The following is a 20,947-nucleotide window of genomic DNA, read 5'->3' on the forward strand; positions in this document are numbered from 1 at the left end:
ATTCCAGCCTCAGGTCACTGTCTGTTTGGAGTTTGCACATTCTCCCCTTGTCTGTGGGTTTCCTCCGGGTGCTCCAGTTTCCTCCCACAGTCCAAAGGTGTGCGAGTTAAATTGATCCTAGTGTCAGTGGGATTAGCAGGTAAATGCTTGGGGTTATGGGAATATGATCTGGGTGGGGTCGTTGTCGGTACAGAATCGATGGGCTGAATGGCCTCCTTCTGTACTGTAAGGATTCTTAAAAAAACGTGCTGCCACCCAATCACTGCTAGTGGCCAATGCTGAAACTGCACCTGAAGCATTGATGGCCGTGTACCCTCAGAGTCAGATAAGTTGTGTCTGCGAGTTCCAGGGCCAGTGAGGCGGGTCCCAGTGGGGGCGTTGGGAGGGGGAGGAGTGGGATGGGGGGTGGTCATGGGTTGGCTGATGGCAGGTGGCACTGTTGCTGTAGGTCGGCCTTTGCCATTGGTGTCCAAAGAATGCAGCAGCAGGCTCCCCAGCCATTGGTAGAAGCCAGCAGAGGTAGGAAGAGGCCCTTTTAATTGGGCATTTAAATGGCTCAATTGGCTCTGAGCAGATGGGCCGTATTCCCTTTATCCTACACTGGACAAATGACATGACAACAGGAAGACATTGGGCATTCCATCCATCCAGCATCTTCCAATACTATTTTCCCGACCTGCTGCCTAAGAGCTAATAAAATTCAGCCCATTGTGTAACCTGTGGAAGATTTGTGGCATTGTTATTGAGAAGTTACAACAGCAACAATATTTATTCATGAAGTGCCTTCAGTGTTGTAAAATACACCAAGGTGTTTCACAAGAATGTTATCAAATGAAATAACCAGCTATTGGGGCCAGTTGCAAAGAGATAAGTTTTAAGGAGCATCTGAGAGGAGGAAAGGAAAGGAGAGAGGCTCAGAGGTTGAGGAAGGGAATTCCAGAGCTTAGGGCTTTGGCAGCTGAAGGCACGGCTGCCAATAGTGGAGTTACAATCAGGGATGCTCAAGAGGGCAGGATTAAAGAGGTGCAGATTTCTGGGGGGGTTGAGGGGCTGGAATAGGGTTACAGAGATGGGGAGTGTTGAGAACATAGAGAGATTTGAAAACGGGGATGGGCATTTTAAAATTGACGTTAAAAACAGAAAATGCTGGATAAACTCAGTAGGTCTGGCTGCATCTGTAGAGAGAGGAATACAGTTAACATTTCGAGTCCATTGACCCTTGAGGTGATCCTCAATTGGAAGCCTATGTAAGTCAGCGAGCACAGGGGTGATGAGTGAATGGGACTCAGTGCAAGTTAGGACAAGGACAGCAGAGTTCAGGATAACCTCAAGTTTACAAAGCGGCTGGCCAGGAGTGTGTTAGGATAGTGAAGTCTGGAGGTAACAACGCCATGTATGAGGTTCTATGATTTACTCTCCCCAGTTAAAGAAAGAGTCACTAACTCTGATATTTGTTTCCTAGTTATCCATACAGTGAGGACTCAAATCAGGGAAAGCAGTACATGAACACAAGGTGTCCCTCATGGTGTGATCGTATCCTTTTGTCTCATTCAGCACGGGATCTTATTCATAAGGTAAGTAGTCAACCCACAGTTTTGTTCCTCTAATCTTGAAGAAATGTAAGATTGAATGTAGTTGGAAACAGTTGCAAATGTTGTGTGCCATACTGCCCTACACGTATGGCTTACAGGTTAAATTTGAATATCTACGTAGGCCTTTATCCTGCTTTAGTGCGGCACACCTAGTAGGGTCTCTGGAGAATTGATATGGTAATTGTTTTAAACTTTAACTTTGAGGATTAAACAATGTATAACTCAGTCTGCTACATTGTCTGGAGGTGAAAAATCCACAGTGCAACGTTCATCAGGTATCGACTACCCTTACAACCTTGTAAATTCAGGAGAATTTTTTTTTAATTTAATCAGGGGATGTGGGCATTGCAGGCTGGGCCAGCATTTATTGCCCTTCCCTAATTGCCTTGAACTGAATGGTTTGCTCGGCCATTTAATAGTCAGCCACATTGCTGTGGATCTGGAGTCAGATGTAGGCCAGAAGTATGAGTGACAGATTTCCTTCCCTAAAGGGCATGAGTGAACTGGATGGATTTTTATGACTATCGGAAATGTCATTATGAAGCTTTTAATTCCAGTTTTTTAAAATTGAATTCAAATTTCACCATCTGTCCTGGTGGGATTCAAATCCAGGTCTCCAGAAAATTACGCTGGGTCTCTAGATTACTACTCTAGCGACAATACCACTTCCCCTAACTGGCTGTGTATTGTTGAAGCAGGAAACCAGATGACTTTACTGACTAAATGTACAGTGAATATTAAAGTATTATTTTTTTCTGTTGATAATGTGCTACCTGGATAATGAATTGTGAGGAACGTGGGAACATAGAAATTAGGAGAGGGAGTAGGCAATTCAGCCCTTCGAACCCACTCTGCCATTTAACGTGATCATGGCTGATCTTATCCTGGTCTCAACTTCACTTCCCTGCCTGCTCCCCATAGCCCTCTATGCTGCTTTTCATCAGAAACATATCTATTTCTGTCTTAAATCTGTTGATTAATTCTGCTATTCTTATTCAGCTTTTGTTTTTTTTTCATTGTCCTAGAACCTATTGCTATCTTTGTTGAGTTCTGCCCACTGCACCGCGCTTTTTTTGAATTAAGTTATGATGTTTGGCCATCCCTCTAGTGCCATTGTACCCCTCGTGACAAACAAATCCTCTAAGGCTGATTGAAAGGTGCACTCAATGCCAAACCAAGTACAAGATGGCTGTGGAGACTAACTTGTTTATTAGTATTTGTTTAAAAAAATATATATTGCAATTTATGTTGCCTATCCCATTCACAAGACATCACCATGGTTTGGAGCACGAAGGCTTTATTACATTCCATCACCAAATGGTCAGGAGGTGCGTGATTTGGCATCAAATGGCATCCATAATGGCTTGGTCCTCTGCTCTTTGTGATTTTTATTAATGACTTAGAGGAGGGGGCTGAAGGGTGGATCAGTAAATTTGCTGATGACACCAAGATTGGTGGAGTAGTGGATGAGGTGAAGGGCTGTTGTAGGCTGCAAAGAGACATAGATAGGATGCAAAGCTGGGCTGGAAAATGGCAAATGGAGTTTAACCCTGATAAATGTGAGGTGATTCATTTTGGTAGCACTAATTTAAATGTGGATTACAGGGTCAAAGGTAGGGTTCTGAAGACTGTGGAGGAACAGAGAGATCTTGGGGTTCATATCCACAGATCTCTAAAGGTTGCCACTCAAGTGGATAGAGCTGTGAAGAAGGCCTATAGTGTGTTAGCTTTTATTAACAGGGGGTTGGAGTTTAAGAGCCGTGCGTTTATGCTGCAACTGTACAGGACCTTGGTGAGACCACATTTGGAATATTGTGTACAGTTCTGGTCACCTCACTATAAGAAGGATGTGGAAGCGCTGGAAAGAGTGCAGAGGAGATTTACCAGGATGCTGCCTGGTTTGGAGGGTAGGTCTTATGAGGAAAGGTTGAGGGAGCTAGGGCTGTTCTCTCTGGAGCGGAGGAGGCTGAGGGGAGACTTAACAGAGGTTTATAAAATGATGAAGGGGATAGATAGAGTGAACGTTCAAAGACTATTTCCTCGGGTGGATGGAGCTATTACAAGGGGGCATAACTATAGGGTTCGTGGTGGGAGATACAGGAAGGATATCAGAGGTAGGTTCTTTACGCAGAGAGTGGTTGGGGTGTGGAATGGATTGCCTGCAGTGATAGTGGAGTCAGACACTTTAGGAACATTTAAGCGGTTATTGGATAGGCACATGGAGCACACCAGGATGATAGGGAGTGGGATAGCTTGATCTTGGTTTTAGATAAAGCTCGGCACAACATCGTGGGCCGAAGGGCCTGTTCTGTGCTGTACTGTTCTATGTTCTATAACAAACTCGGTGAAGTTCCGCACAGTACAAGCAGCCTGACTTACTGCTGAGTGCTGTCATTTTGCATAAAAGTACCTGATTGAAGCTGCATTGTTTTAAAAAAAAATTATCTTTGCAACATTGCCATGTGAGAGAGCATGCGTTCGCCACACAGCTAGTTCAAAATCCCAGCGTGCTACTCCGGGGGAGGAAGAGTAAATGAATGAGCTGCTGATCATTGTGTACCATTGTTTAACGCAAACATAACCGTAAGCAGCAAATGATATTCATCATATCATTCAACATCTAAAGAGCAAACGTCTCTTTGACTGTATTAAAACAAAAGTCAGATATTTCATTCCAAAACTATTTAATTATCTTCACATATTTATTATAGGCAGTAAAGAGAACTGTGGTTTGAATTTCTAAGCCTGGCTGAAACAGAGGCTATCAAATAAAATGATCTCGACATTGAAATTTTCCCTAGATCCATTTCTCTGTCATTTTCAGTATGTCTCCCTGTCTGTCTGCTTCTGTCTCTGTCTCTGTTTTCTTCACGTCTCTCTTGCCTTGGCTGTCGTACTGTGTTCTTGCTTCCTGGACTAGGCAACTTCAGTCAAAATCCTTTACCGCTGCCCTGCTCTACAGCAAAAATAAACCATCCACCTTATGCAAAGGCACATGTGCATTAACTGTATTAATATCTATACTGTCAAGCAACATTAACGCTGTCTTTACCAAAATCACGACTATATTACATAGCATGAAAGCTTTACTCATCTCCATGCATCTAACCAAGAACCAAATATTTATTTGATTTTACCCGCGCAAGGGGGAATTTTCATGGCTATTTCATATTGCCCCACCTAAGGTACCAGCAGCTTAGTTCTCGATCTTTTCAGTCCTCATTAAAATTGTTAATGTTGCTTTTCTCTCCTTTCTGTCTTGTAAGGGCTTTCACCACTCCTGACAGAGTCAGAAGTCCAAGGACCTTCAACACTCTTCCTCAGTGTGTGTTGGGAGCATTAAATGGACACATATTTAGTACCTAACAGATTCTCAAATAACTCATTGAATGTTGATTTTTTTCCCTTTGAAGTTTGTTAGCTGCAGATGGCATTGTGTCAATTTTAAATGTTGGATATTACAAATGTGAGGCAAATGCTGAATTATTTGGTCCATTTTATTGTCTGACGTTGTTGTTTTGGCAAAGTGCGAGTGTAGCCTTTCGGATTGATGGAAGTTTGCCTTCTAAACTCTATTAGTACTTGAAACGTTGGATTATCTAATTAGCACCTTACTCAGTTGCAAACAAGAGCACAGTTTATGTAGACATCTGGCTGATAATTGAATTGATAAAAGATTAACAATTTTGAGTTTGTTGTTTATATTTTTTTGTAGTTCAGCGAATATCAGTTTTAGTTTGTGTAGGTTTTAGCCAATTGAGCCTTTTGACTGGTTTGTGCTGTTCATTGTCATCAGTTTGATATTGCTCCTGTAGCAATCTGTCCCTCTCTTCATTGATCTTCCTTGATTCAGAGTAAAAAGTGAAGCATCTGATCCGTAAAATGCTGTTTGCATTATAATTAGATTGCATCTCTCTCCACATTTATTTCATTGCCTCCCGTGATTGCCCAGGTACATAATAGCACAGATAGAGAGCTCACTTTAGGATCCTGCAGACAGAGGCCCAGCTAATGTGTGAATCGTCTCATATTAGCGCTCGGCACGTTGAGCACAATGCACTAGGCGTTACAGATTGTACAGACATGGAGCTGTAAACAGCCACTGTGCAACATCATCTATCATGCCACGGTCCGTTAACTCACCATCATGTTATTTTATGCTTTCTGAGCCCTAACACACCAAAGGTTGGCCACTGCTTCGGAGCTGCGTAACTGCTTGATAGCATGTGATAATGAATGCTCAGTGAAGTGTAGTTTTGTTTCTGCTTGTATGCTGCTGTAATTTGTTTATCCTGTCTTAAGATTATGCAGCCGAAAATCTACAATTTTAAGCTGCTTTTGAAAATTATCATCTTGAATTTGATGAATGCACTTGAACTTCCTGCTATGACTACATGATGATTCCAGCATATTGAAAGTATCCATGCATATATATATAAAAGGTTAGGTTTTGATTGTAGGCAACAGTGCTTTATAATAATGTGTCTGACCTTAAAGCAGCTCATTGCATTCAAAGCTAATTAGAAGATTGTTGATTTCTTGTGCTTTTATGTTGTGGCTTTATTTAATTTTCTGTGGTGTCCATTTGACTGTACATCACAAGCATGAAGTAACACAGTCACAAGAACCTTCTTAATAAATCCTTTCAGAAATGAGATTTTATTCAAACCCAGTTTTCCTATTTGAATCCATTGCTTCCATGTTGCCACACATTCTCTGTTGGACTAAATGGATTGCAGGCTGCCCTACTAATGCTCTATGCACAGCCTAGCTCGCGGTAGAGGCAAAAAATGGGTGAGGTGCCAGTTGTATTTTATAAGGTACATTACACAAATAAAATTTGATCCTGAGAGTTTTACACAAATTGAATTGATGTTAAGATGGTCCTCTACATCCGACTTAATTTACAATCGAAGGAGGACAGGCACTATAATGAGAGCAGGTGGCTGAATCGAAGTTGGGAGCTGTGGACTTGTAGGGCATGAGTGAACATTAAAGCTGGCTGCACCGACTGTGAACTTGGATGAGGTTTAATTGAAGTGTGATGCACAAAGCTTATACTTGCTATTTACTGTCATATTCTATTTACACAGCCTCAAGTGTCACAAAATATCATGGGTGACTCCTGTGTTTCTATTACTGAACAGGATATTGATTTGTCTAACGTGTTTATACGTGAAAGGACAGTCTCAGTTTGATCGTGACCTTTCTGCAGTCGTGTGGACCTAACCAAAATATATTTGTGCCTCTCTACAGTAAAGTGAGAGGATGAGCCATTGGCATAAATGCTGAATGGCAATAAATTGATGCTTTAATCCCAACAATATTTGCAGCACCCGTTTACATTCAATGAATACTTAATTGACAAAAGACTCTTTTCCTCTTAAATGCTATGATGCTAATTTCACCATGGAGTATTTGTTAAGGTCCAGACCAGAAACTCCAAGGCATATTATGGAGTTAACCTAAACCTCAACTTTTACATTTGATTTTGGTATTGGTGAACATACTCCAGTTATGATACAAGTAATCCACTGGGAAGCGTTTATCAAAACAAACTTTATTTAAAACCACAGTTAGAATATAAGCAAAAATATATTAGCATAACTTCTACCAATTAAAATACTTAGACATAGCAAGGAACAATCTTTAACAGCTAGCTATCTCTGTTGTTCTAATTTAAAGCAATATCCCATAGACATGCACTGTTCTTCAGAATTAGTTGGCACAAAAACAAGTATGCTCACGTGATGCTGGATTTTCAGCTTTTTAACAGTTCTGGACAGAGATCCAGACAGTAATTTTCAGAGAAAGATCCACTCTCATACAGCAGAATCTCCAAAAAAGAGATTTATCTCCTGGGAGATTCCAGTCTCCAATTTCAGAGAGGAGAAAAGAGAGATACTGCTCTCGTTCAACTCAAAAGCAGCCTCTAAGCTTGAATATTCTGTGTAAACCCTGCTTCCCCATCACATGTCCATACCTGCCAATCATCTCAATCAAACGCCATTCTGCAAAATCCCAAGGAGAAATAGGAGGGCAGCATTAGATCAGATTAAAACCAACATTCTAGCCATTAGAAACAATTATGCTGTTGCAGCAACAACACAGGATGCCAGTAGACAGATTGGCTCCAGGTGCATAAAACTGCTACAACAGACCCTGCACAAGAACACGGCTCAAATACATTTCTTAAAGGCACAGTATCATCACATTACAGTTCAAACAGATTTATACTCCAAGATGTGACAGTACAATAGTAATTTGTGAAAGTGTGAAATGTTTGGAGGCGAAACATTACTATTTGCTATGCTTGCTTGAGCACTAGGTGGAGGTTAGTGTGATATATAAATGAACTCCTTCCCCATCAGATGATTGCCAAAATAGATAAAAGGCAGAAAACTGTATGTCATCCCCTCCGAGAAATCGGCAGCATTGAGAAGGGGTCAGAATCTTTACCTCTCAACTTTTAAAGTTTGTTGCATAGTAGTAACCAGTTTACTTATTTTTAAAAATCATCTTGATGTGAGGCGATTAGGAGCAGGAGTGCTCCCCCCAGCTCCACAGCTCTCCAGGGTGTCACTGCCTGCCCATACTAACTGCCTCCTTTTGTATAGGAGCTCAGTGTCCACACAGTGACCGACCCGTGAGCCAAAACCACAAGGTAGCCAAAGGAAGTTGGAAACCTTTGATCCAGTGAGTGCCTCTGGCAGTTTGACAGGTGCAGGCAGCTCACCAGAGGTATTGAAATGAAACCAAGAACCAACAGTGCACATTGAAGTTGTAGCTCCTGATTTGCACACGTTGTCACATATTTAAAATTTCTCATTCATACTGTTGGTGCAGAGGCACAACAACTGGAAGTTTCAGGACATTGGTTATTCAACACTTCACTCCCCCGTGTCACTCCCCTCCCCCATGTCACTCCCCTCCCCGTGCCGTGGCCCTCCCCCCGTGCACCTCCCCCCGCGCACGCCCTCCCGTGCCCGTCCCCCCACGCCCATACCCCCCGCGCCCGCCCCCCGCGCCCGTCCCCCGTGCCCGTCCCCCCGTGCCCGACCCCCCGTGCCTGTCGCCCCTGCCCGTCCCCCCCATGCCCGTCCCCCCGCACCCCTCCCCCGCACCCCTCCCCCGCGCCCCACCCCCCGCGCCCCTCCCCCCTGCGCCCCTCCCCCGTGCCCCTCCCCCGTGCCCCTCCCCCGTGCCCCTTCCCCCACGCCCCTCCCCCCGTGCCCCTCCCCCCCGCGCCCCTACCCCACGCGCCCCTCCCCCCGCGCCCCTCCCCCTGCGCCCCTCCCCCTGCGCCCCTCCCCCTGCGCCCCTCCCCCCGCGCCCCTCCCCCTGCGCCCCTCCCCACGCGCCCCTCCCCCCGCGCCCCTCCCCCCGCGCCCCTCCCCCCCGCGCCCCTCCCCCCCGCGCCCCTCCCCCTCGCGCCCCTCCCCCCGCGCCCCTCCCCCCGCGCCCCTCCCCCCCGCACCCCTCCCCCGCGCCCCTCCCCCGCGCCCCTCCCCCCGTGCCCCTCCCCCGTGCCCCTCCCCCGTGCCCCTCCCCCGTGCCCCTCCCCCCGCGCCCCTCCCCCCACGCCCCTCCCCCCGCGCCCCTCCCCCCGCGCCCCTCCCCCCGCGCCCCTCCCCCCGCGCCCCTCCCCCCGCGCCCCTCCCCCCGCGCCCCACGCCCCTCCCCCCACGCCCCTCCCCCCCGCACCCCTAGAGTGGCTAAAGTAAGTGTTGGTCTCTTAGAAGATGAGAAGGGGGAGTTAATAATAGGAAACGATGAAATGGCCGAGGCCTTCAACAAGTTTTTTGTGTCGGTCTTCACAGTGGAGGACACAAATAGCATATCGATAATTGACGGTCATGGGACTGTAGTGGGTGAGGACCTTAAAACAATCGCTATTACTAAAGAGGTAGTGCTGGGTAGACTAAGGGGACTAAAGGTAGACAAGTCCCCTGGTCCGGATGGAATGCATCCCAGGGTACTAAAAGAAACGGCAGAAGTAATAGCAAATGCATTCGTTGTAATTTATCAAAATTCACTGGACTCTGTGGAGGTTCCAGCTGATTGGAAAACAGCTAATGTAATGCCACTGTTTAAAAAAGGAGGTAGACAAAAGGCAGGTAACTACAGGCTGGTTAGGTTGACATCCGTAGTTTGGAAAATGCTGGAATCTATCATTAAGGAAGAAATAGCAGGAAACCTGGAAAAGAATGGTTCAATCAAGCAGACGCAGCATGGATTTATGAAGGGAAAGTCATGTTTGACTAATTTACTGGAATTCTTTGAGGATATAATGAGTGCGGTTGACAGAGGGGAACCGGTGGATGTGGTGTATTTCAATTTCCAGAAGGCATTCGATAAAGTGCCTCACAAAAGGTTGCTGCTTAAGATAAAGATACACGGAGTTGTGGGTAAAGTGTTAGCATGGATTGAGGATTGGCTATCTAACAGAAAGCAGAGAGTCAGAATAAATGGGTGCTTTTCCGGTTGGCAATCGGTGACTAGTGGCGTGCCGCAGGGATCGGTGCTGGGGCCTCAACTATTTACCATATACATAGACGATCTGGAGGAGGGGACTGAGTGTATGGTAACAAAGTTTGCGGATGACACAAAGATGAGTGGGAAAGCAAATTGCGTGGAGGACACAGAGAGTCTGCAGAGAGATTTGGATAGGCTAAGTGAGTGGGCAAGGATCTGGCAGATGGAGCATAACGTTGGTAAGTGTGAGGTTATCCACTTTGGAAGGAATAATAGTAAAATGGACTATTATTTAAACGGTGAAAAATTACAACATGCTACTGTGCAGAGGGACCTGGGGGTCCTTGTACATGAATCACAAAAACTCAGTTTGCAGGTGCAGCAGGTAATCAAGAAGGCAAATGGAATGTTTGCCTTTATCGCGAGAGGGATGGAGTATAAAAGCAGGGAGGTCATGCTGCAACTGTACAGGGTACTGGTGAGGTACTGTGTACAATTTTGGTCCCCTTACTTAAGAAAGGATATATTAGCTTTGGAGGGGGTACAGAGAAGGTTCACCAAGTTGATTCCGGAGATGAGGGGGTTAGCTTATGAGGAGAGATTGAGTAGACTGGGCCTGTACTCATTGGAGTTTAGAAGGTTGAGGGGAGATCTTACAGAGACATATAAGATAATGAAGGGGCTAGACAGGGTAGAAGTAGCGAGGTTATTTCCACTTACAATGGAAACAAGAGCTAGGGGGCATAGCCTCAAAATATGGGGGAGTCAATTTAGAACAGAGTTGAGAAGGAACTTCTTCTCCCAGAGGGTAGTGAATCTTTGGAATTCTCTGCCCAATGAAGCAGTAGAGGCTACCTCGTTAAATGTGTTTAAGTCACAGATAGATAGATTTTTAACCATTAAGGGAATTAAGGGTTATGGGGAGCGGGCGGATAAGTGGAACTGAACCCACTATCAGATCAGCCATGATCTTATTGAATGGCGGAGCAGGCTTGAGGGGCTAGATGGCCTACTCCTGCTCCTATTTCTTATGTTTTTATGTTCCGCCGCGCCCCTACCCCGCACCCCTACCCCGCGCCCCTACCCCACACCCCTCCCCATCCCCCTCGACGCTACTCTCCCCCTCCCCCTCGATGCTCGCCTCCCCGACCCCTGTAAAATTCAATCTGTGGTCTGCGATATAAATCTCCGTAACTTTCCTCTGTTTCTGGGAGGAGCTGTTTCTCCATTCCATAGAGTTACAGAGTCTCTGAAGCAGGCTTTATGTCCTCACTTGCCTCACATTTATGAAAGTTTTTGTGCACTCCATTGTTGCTTTCATGAACGTTTAATCACTTTTGTCTTTAGCTGCTTGAGAAGTTTTCAAGAATCATTCTGGCAGATTGATCACAATTAGCTCTTCCCATAATTGAAATTGTTTTGCGTGTACGTGGCCTTACAAAGCAGTCAATTTTACATCAGATTATAAACATTTCAGAGGTTTATTAACATTTCTGGACAAAGGAGTGAAATGTACACTGCAGAGAAAAGCTGTTACAGTCTCAGTAAAGAAGGCTGGTAATTTTATTGGAACAAGTACTGACCTTAATAGGAATGTGGTCTGTCTTTTTCTATAGCTATTCAGTTTACCACCACGCTACAGTATTATAGAGCAACAGATGAACTCCTATTCAAATATCCTTCCAGAAATGTACCGTGACTCTCCCCATTCTGGAGCAATGAAAATTATTTACATGTCATCAAATCGAAAACTGACTTTTCCAGTCTCATTAATATTTGTTCAAAATTGTAAATGATGTCTTCCTCTGAAAAGTAAACTCTATTCCTAATATTAAGATACATTTGCAATTGGTCTCATTTACTTTCTTTTGTCTGGTCATAACTTTCCCCAGACATTCATAGGTCTGTTAAGAGACCGGTCCATCCAATCTCCAAACACTCTTCCTCACAAAACAATTCTTTAAACGCCACTCAGAACTTGGCCTTGTCAGAATTACACAGTAAAACTTTTCTTCTTCAACTTATTTTTTTTTAAAAAATGACGGTGAAGATCCTCCACTGGGCCCTATTCAGGGTTGCCATAGTAACTCCATCAGGTCGCAGCTCATGCAGCAGCGAGGATGATGCCGAGTGCTGATGGCAGTCCCGGAGACACCACATAAATGTGTATTTAACCCTGACCCAGTCTTCTGCCCTTTCACACGGCACAGCACAAAACAGAAATCCTGTTCTGCTACTAATGGGACAAAATGGAATTAAGGGAATTAGGCTATCAAATAATTGTGATGCAAAGTTGCAAACGGCCAAGAATGGAAACTTTAAAGTGCACCCATTAATAAGACATTGCAGAACGAAGAACAGAAAAATCATTGACCTCAAAAATAGGATTGATACCATCAGATATTAGTGTGATCCACACCTCGAAATGGAGGCTCTGTACATGACATGAAAAAGTTCATTACAAACAGGATTTGTTCTTAGCTGATCAGATCTTTTGAAATGCTCAAATGGTTATTAACTACAATAAAGATTGGCCCTGCAGTACAAAACTGGCGCCTCAGCAACTCTTGTTGCTAAACTACTTGAAGACGTAAATGGTCTTAAAAACCAATATTTATTATTCAGAATAAGCAATCATCTGCCTATTCTCTGCGACTTCATGTACCGATTAATACAAAGCCTTTAATGATTATGTGTTAATGGCCTCTCACACAGTCCTTCAACAAGTGCGCACAAACTACCCTTAGTACTTGAGTCCAATGCATAATAATCACGTTGTTGCAGAGAAGGTGCAATTTGCCATGAATGAAAGTGTCAGTAATAACAAAATCATCAATACTAGAAACTGCCACGTGGTAATAGCACAAACGCTATTAGTGAAACAGCTTGCGGATATAATTGTTGCTCATCAAGTTATTCACCCGCTTCCAGAGATGGTTTTCGCCTCCACTCCCACTGCGTTCCCCAAACCCCCCACACAGTGCATTGCTTCCAATTTGTAAGTGCTGGAGCAAATGGTTTTCTGACGTTCAGTGAGGTTTTTTTTTTTAAAATCCATGCAGGGGTGGCCTTCCAACTCTGCTTGTTTGTTAAAACTCTTGTAGATTGCTTTCTCACTCCCTCTAAATATTTGCCTTTACTGCTGAGCAATTGTGGAAAGACCTTTGCTGTGAATGGCCACTCTGTCTCTAAAGAAAGTGATCTCTGTTTTACAGGCAGAAAACGATGAGAAGTCAGTTATCTATGACCACATTGGACCAAATGTTTGCATGGGGGACCACAAGGTAAAGAGTACTTTGTTGCTAAATTCAACAGTTTTGTTGAATGCAATGAATGCTATTGTCTCCTTTGTTGGTAACATTACAGTATGGCATGTAGCACGCTAATTATTTTTATTTCCCTTTCACTCATGGTTTATTCCCCAAAAGGTAAATACCCATTGACGTTCAAGTTGTAATGAGTAACTATTGAATTATAATTTAGTTGGAAGAACTACTTGGCTTCTGTGATCAGAGATTGCAACTCTGAGAGAAGCTCGTGATCTGAACAGCACATATGCCAATCCCTTGGTAGTCTGCTTTGGGCGTATTTAGAACTTTAATGGTGTAATGATCTGTTTCCTCAGTGTCCTTTCATAATCTATGAGTTGATCATCCCAAGAAGAATGAGCAATGGTTTGATCCTTTTTTCTGTAAACCCAGTTCCTCCTCTCCTTCTACCCTTTGCGAATCCTTGGGTGTCAATTCGAAAAATGGCTACTTCAGTAATTCAGTCAACCATGTCCATAAACTGGTACATTGAATATATATAATGCCACTATGCTGATACAAGACATAGAACTTTCAAACAAAGTTTCTTATTTTTCTTGAACTCATTCCCAAATAAATAGGTCAGATATTGAAAGTGTCAAAGGCTGTTGGAAATCATTGTGGTTTTCTGTTTTTCCATCAAAGTAGTACCATCAGACCTTTCATTTCCTTGTTGTTTTCTCCAGGTTAATGCAGATTTAATGGGTGGATGGTGATTTTCTTTACAGGTCAGGCAAACATACACATGCCTAACTTCTGTGTACATACAAGCTAGCACTGTCTGTATTGTCCAACATTTCAAGTTATGATTAGCATGCCCCTGTTCCCTTTAGGTACATCAACCTTCCACAAGAGATTAGCTGGCGAATTGAACTAGATGGCCACTGTACTTGAACTGTTGGCAAGTGTAGAGATCATGCTGGAGCTTTTAATGAAATGTGTTGGATGTATAAATAAAGATGTGATGAAGTCTGAGACCAATGCTGTGTTTATGTTCCAGAACATGATGTGGAGATGCTGGCGTTGGACTGGGGTGGACACAGTAAGAAGTCTCACAACACCAGGTTAATAAAGTCCAACAGGTTTATTTGGAATCACGAGCTTTCAGAGCGCTGCTCCTTCATCAGGTGACTTACCTGACGAAGGAGCAGCACTCCGAAAACTCGTGATTCCAAATAAACGTGTTGAACTTTACTAACCTGGTGTTATGGGACTTCTTACTAAGTTCCAGACAACTTCCTTATTTAGTTCCCCAGTGTCCATTCCAATGTCGATTCCTAATTTTACATAGTCACAGTTTTTCATTTTACCCTTTACAAGGTTTACCAGAGTATAAAGTCAGGAAAACTTCATAGGGGGTAAAATTAGAAATTGTGACTATGTGAAATTGTGAATCCTAATCTGGATGTACACATCTAAAAAGCTTAATACTTCAAGCATGGCCATTCATTCAACCTGACCTCCATTCTGCAAATGGCCCCATTGAACATTTTCTTGTCATTGTTAATTTTTTTGATGCCACCAGATTGCAATTGGCTTTTGCATTTCTCTGTGCCTATCGGGCTCTGCCTGACCCCCAACTCCACTCAGTTCCCACATTTCTTGGCTCCCTTACTCACCATTGTCTCTCTGACACCCAGCACTCTTAACTCCATCCTGACCTTGCCCCCGCACCCCCCGCCCCCCTCTCCACCCTTTCACTGACACCCAGCATTCTAGCTCAACCCCTGAGCTTGACCCTCACTGACTCCACCCCCTGACTCACCAGCAGTCTGATTCCTCCCTTGTCTTCATTCTTAGCTGAGAACCCATCACTGCCACCCCTCCCTCCCACCCCCGGCCCTCGCTCTTCACTGATTCTGCCCCTGACTCCAACCTCCCTTGACACATCAGCACTCTGTCTGCTTGCCTGACTCTGCTACTGTATGTCCCTGACTCCACCTCCTAATTGCATTCTCTCACCCAGCATGCTGACTTTCTGCCTCCTCTGTTATTCCCCACCCCCACTCTGACTATCTGTACCATCCAGTCATACACCGCTCCCTCTTTAGCTTATCATCTCACATCTGGAACCCACTCCCTTCTCTGACACACCTGCCAACACCCCACCCACTGTCACAGCACCCCCTCCTCTTGACACCCCACCCCTCTCTGAATCCCCTCCCTGACACCCCACCCCATCTAGCACCTCGCCCCTTCTCTGACAATCCGCCCACTCCCTCAGACCCAGCCTGCAAGGAGAAAGTGGATTCCTGTGGACGCTGAGATCAGACTTTGAATGGCTATCGATTAGAAGTTGAGTTAAAGCACTAACGTTTTAAAATTAACTATAATGCCTGGTAATCTGATGATACTGGGGGAAAACATTTTAATAAAGAATAAACAAATAGTGCTTGAACTCTTGCATTTCCTATATTAAGGGATTTATTTTCAATCCTATATAAAGTCTCTTTTTAAAACTTCATTCTCTGGTATTAACAGTTAATCATTGAGAAAGTATGGGTGGAATTCTCCAAAGACCCTGCCAACGGGTTCAATTGTGGGGGTGGGGGCACTGCCTCACAGTGCCAGGGCCTCAAGTTCGATTGTGGCTTTGGGTGACTATGTGAAGTCTGCACATTCTCCAGTGTATGCGTGGGTTTCCTCCGGGTGCTCCGGTTTCCTCCGACAGTCCCAAGGTGTGTACGTTAGGGGGATTGGCCAGGGTAAATAACCATTGGGTAAGGAGGAATTCATTTTTACACCGGCGTGAATTTACAGCGGGATCTTTCTTTGCTGCCCGCCATGGCCGATCGGGAAACCCCCTGGAGGTTGGCGTGAAACTCATCTGCATCCCTAATATGAAGGCCTGACCACCCACACCCGATTCTGCACACCACCAGGGGGAAATACACTGGTGCGAAACGCGTCTGGAACATTGTGGCGGGCAGACATCGAGACTCACCTGAATGATGCCTGAGGTGATCTCTGGAGTTCAGGATGGAGGCTGCCAGCAACCTTGGGACCTGGAGCACCACAGCAGTGGCTTGGGAACCGGTAGCCCTTCCACATTTGGTGTCCTGGAGAGGGTGGACCTTCCAGCCTCAGAGTGTTACCGGAGCTGTACCTTCATTTTCAGCTGGCCCACCTTCTTTCTTCAATAGTGGAGTGGGCCAGCAATGTTGGATGCCTTTTCAAAATGGCGCCTGGAAAAGGACTATGGACTATGCGCCATCAGGCCTGCCCTGCCACGATAGACAGCACAAAACACCTGGTTGAAAAACTAATGAGGTCGGGGTTGGAAGATTTGACATGCTTTCCCATCAGCCTCCACAGTTGGAAATACCCCACATTCCCCACCCCACCACAGGACCTCGTCCCAAAATGGAGAATTCCACCTTCTATTTCAAGACTAATCTGTTGATTTATTATTCATAACTTCTTAATGGCACATCAGAGACTTATAATGTCAGCAGTAAATATCCACAAGGCTGGACACTGCTCTCTGTGACTCCCATCAGGAGGGATATGAGAGACTAAATGACAGGATATCAGTCATTCTGTCCTTTGCCAGCCTCAGTTCTCTGTCTTGCTGAGCAAATTTTGGTGTCAAAATGATGAGGCAAATGGCATTCGCCATTATTTCTGCATAAATGCTATGGTAACTTCAGCTGAGTGGCAGGCGCGTGGTTATATACCAATATTCCAAAGTGACTGACCAGGTTTTGCCACTGTGCTGTTGGCTTTACAAGAAAGGACTTTTGCTCACCATTGAAATGCATTGAATTTGTAAAGTTATTGATTTTGCACATGGGATGTACGTCTTACCACTATTTATTGTCCAACCCTTCAATATGATGAGTGAAGGAGATACCTGTCGTGTGCTTTCCTTGCTTAGGTCCCAGACACTGTGGTTCCCCTCATATTTTTAGCAACTTAATGGGCAAATATCTGTTGAGCTGAAGGATACATCTAACAGTGTTACATGCCCTATTGCAACAGTCGAAAGAAGAAAACCAGAGTCACTTTTTAGAACTTTGTGATGTCTCAATATGCTTCACAGCAAATTAATCATCTTTGGAGTAGAGTTACTGTTATAATATGACCAAACATGACAGCTAATTTGTTCACAGCAAGTTCCTAACAACAGCAATGACATAATGACCAATTCATTTGCTTTAGCAATGTTGGCTGAGGTGTGAGTGCTGCTCTTCTTCATATTGTGCTGTTGGATCCTTTATGTCCAAAGGAAAGCACAGATGAGCCCTTGGTTTGATCTCATCTAAACGATGGGCGGCATGGTGGCACAGTGGTTAGCACTGCTGCCTCACAGAGCCAGGGGCCCGGGTTCAATTCTGGCTTTGGGTGACTGTCTGTGTGAAGTCTGCATGTTCTCCCATGTCCCTGTGGGTTTCCTCCAGGTGCTCCAGTTTCCTCCCACAGTCCCAAGATGTGTACAATAAGGGGATTAGCCAGGGTTATGGAGATAGGACCTGGATAAGATGCTCTGTCCGAGAGTCCGTGCAGACTTGATGGACCAAATGGCTTCCTTCTGCACTGTAGGGATTCTATGGTAGGGTAGCTATTCACTTGGGACAGCGGCACTAAATGAGTGGATCCACAACGCCTGATATTTCAATCCATTAACTACAATATAACTATCAGGTGTTGCATGTAACAACTGGCTGATCCAATATCTGGCAGGGAGGGGACAATCATCAGGAAGGTTGGGATCAAGCCCGAGGTCAGGTGTAATGCCTGCTCTTGTCAGCTTGGATCTAGTATATCTCTCTTCTGGGGACCATGAATTGGATTCAACTTGAATTTGAATTGGTTTTTGGAGCAAGCAAGGTGATGGATTAAGAGCTTGTCCTGTCCACTCTGTGCATTGGCTTTGTGACTCTGAAAAAGGAATATCTGCTGTTTCTATGGCACTGCTCAAGACAAACCCTGCTAGCACTAACAGGGTAGCACTCCTTCAGTAGTACATTGAAGTTCTATCTGTCACTCTCTTTCACCCTTTACATTGTATGCAGTCTCTGGATTTGTCTTTTACTCTCTCCACTATGTCGTTCTGACCAACAGATCAGCAGCTCATTGCAGCCAATCACAAACAAAATTTGTTGAAGATGTGAAAAAAAACAATGCTTCAAGATATTTGGTTGTGAACCAAAAGCAGTATTAGTGAAAAACTCGCCGGCCGTACTGGATGAGTTCTATTGACATGGGGATATAAAAATATATTTTTAAGCTCTAAAGGAGCATTTTCCACAAACTGTGTTGGAATAGAGAACGCATGGGAACATTTTTCAAATTCCTATTTTTGCAGTAGTAACAGTTATTACCCCAGGATGATCAGAATAACTCTATCCCTGTCAACAGTCTGCTTCTTTGAAATTTATATGTAGTTTAGATGACAGTTATAACTTGCAGTTATGCAGGGTTTTTTATGAACAATAGGATTCTGTCCCATTTACTTGAACAGAATCTATTCTGAATCCAGTTTTAGGTCCAATATATGAGTTTCCATTTAATTAACGTCCCTTTTCATCAAAGTGATTTGCTCCACTCTAAGGTTGTGTCTCTGCATTGTTCATCTGGCTGCAGTGAGTTGTTTAGTCCAGTAATAGTGTCTATGATGTGGAGATGCCGGCATTGGACTGGGGTGGGCACAGTAATATGTCTCACAGCACCAGGTTAAAGTCCAACAAGTTTATTTGCAATCACGAGCTTTCGGAGTGCTGCTCCTTCATCCTTCATTCCGAAAACTCGTGATTCCAAATCAACCTGTTGGACTTTAACCTGGTGTTGTGAGACTTCTTACAATAATAGTGTGACCATGGTTCACAACTTTTTCCTATGAACCCAGATAACATTCTTTCCAGCACCTTCTAATGATTCCAAACAGACAAAACACAGGTCAGGATTATCTATTCTGGGCATAAGCCCCATGGCGGTGTGGGAACTCGGATTGTTTGGGGAGGACAATGTCCTCTACAAGTGCACCAGTAGATGCATCACAACAGTCACCCGCACCTTCCTTCAGTGCAGAGGCACACACCTCACGGGGTACTACTAGATCTAATTCAGGCAGGGTCTCACATTCTGGTGGTCACCACATGGACACAGGTCTGCAGCAGGAGAAGGCAGGGTCAGCCAAGTGCACTGGAGGACTGCTGGGGAAGAGATAGCTGCAACATCCAGATCAGATGCTGTGCTTCTGAGATCAGCCTGCCTGAGATACTGGGCCTGCTGCGAGACGTGGGGTGAACATCAGGCAGAGATGTCCGAGGCCCTCAACAGAGTGGCACGTGAGGCGGAGGAGTCTGTCCGCCGGCTGGCTGATGAAGTGGTGCCAAATGTGTGCACATCATGCTCTCAATAGGGAGGTTGGCAGATGTCATGGAGATCCTGGTCCAGAAGAATGCCTAGTTTCTGCCTGAGATGTGCGCAGGCCTGTATTCCATCGCTGTGGTCATTGATGAGCTTTTGCAGTGGCTACGCAAAAGATATTCCTTGCAGGTGCCCCTTCCCCTCAAAGAGTCAGGCAGGGGCTTCAGGCACCCAAAGGGAGGAAGAAAGGCTGTTTCACAGCCCTGAGACCACCACCCAGCACTACCTGAAAGTGTCCGGCCCTTTGGAATCTCCCTTGCCCCTGACCCCTTCAGCTTCATCCTCTGTGACCACAGAGGCGGTGGCTGCCCCACAGTAGGACAGTCACAGGAAGCCGGGGCCCTCCAGGCCTCGGGTCTCCAGAGGACGGCTGCCAACATCATCCAAGACAACAGGGCAAACCAGTCAGCAGATTGCACCCACCCTTGCTGTGGATGATGGGGGAGCACCGAGAAGTGGTAGGGAACGCGAGATTAAGACGTTTTGATTTCATAATGGTTGCATGGGTGCACTATGATTGTTAATGTTATGACATCTCTGTAAATAGACAACACTTGCACTTTAATGAGGTTTGATATAATTTATGTCTGATTTGTACTCATTAAACCTGGGGCATCCCAGGGTGAGTCTATGTGCCCTGGACTCATGCATGTGCAGGGAGGCAAAGGTATTTATTAGGGTCCTTGTGAGCTTTGTGCAAGAAGCCTCCCAAGCATGCTAAGTTTTTGCCTTCTCTCTGATCTGTCCCAATGTCCTAACATTGTAACTAGTACATTCTGGGATTCCCCGTCAGTTGTTCAGTTGAGATGAGGTGCTGCTTCGTTCACCTCCGCTGACCAAATTCCCATCCAGCATTTTGAGATCTCTATCATGAGGTTCTACATGGTTGTGAGCGGTCATGGTTTGTGGAATATTCAATATCCAGTCAAATACCTTTACCCCTCCCCCCATGACCATTGACCACCCCCCAGGTTTAACATATGACCTTCCCATAGTTACCTTTCAACCCGCCCCATCAGCCTCCATCCTGTGCAAGTGAATGTCCACATCCCCTACTTTTCCAATGAGCCCACCACAATGGATGTTACCCATCATTCTGCCAATGGCAGAACCTGCTTGTCCTTCTGTATCCCCTCCAACAACCTTCAGCTCCCCTTCACCTATCATCACTGTATCCATACCTCCCCATCCTACTGACTC

At 45.0% G+C, this 20,947-nt stretch overlaps 1 protein-coding gene across 4 annotated transcripts in view; it reads left to right on the forward strand.

Moving 5' to 3' along the window:
• The window catches only part of inpp5a (inositol polyphosphate-5-phosphatase A), a 534,961-nt gene that overhangs the window by 496,782 nt on the left and 17,232 nt on the right, over positions 1-20,947 (forward strand). For all 4 annotated transcript variants that reach the window (XM_078223475.1, XM_078223474.1, XM_078223473.1 and 1 more), the window contains exons 13-14: positions 1,463-1,574; positions 13,283-13,351. In XM_078223475.1, coding sequence (XP_078079601.1) covers positions 1,463-1,574; positions 13,283-13,351 — 181 coding nt within the window. The remainder of the gene's footprint in view (positions 1-1,462; positions 1,575-13,282; positions 13,352-20,947) is intronic.

Source organism: Mustelus asterias, chromosome 11, assembly GCF_964213995.1.
Source record: "Mustelus asterias chromosome 11, sMusAst1.hap1.1, whole genome shotgun sequence".
In the NCBI taxonomy this organism is placed as follows: Eukaryota; Metazoa; Chordata; class Chondrichthyes; order Carcharhiniformes; family Triakidae; genus Mustelus; species Mustelus asterias.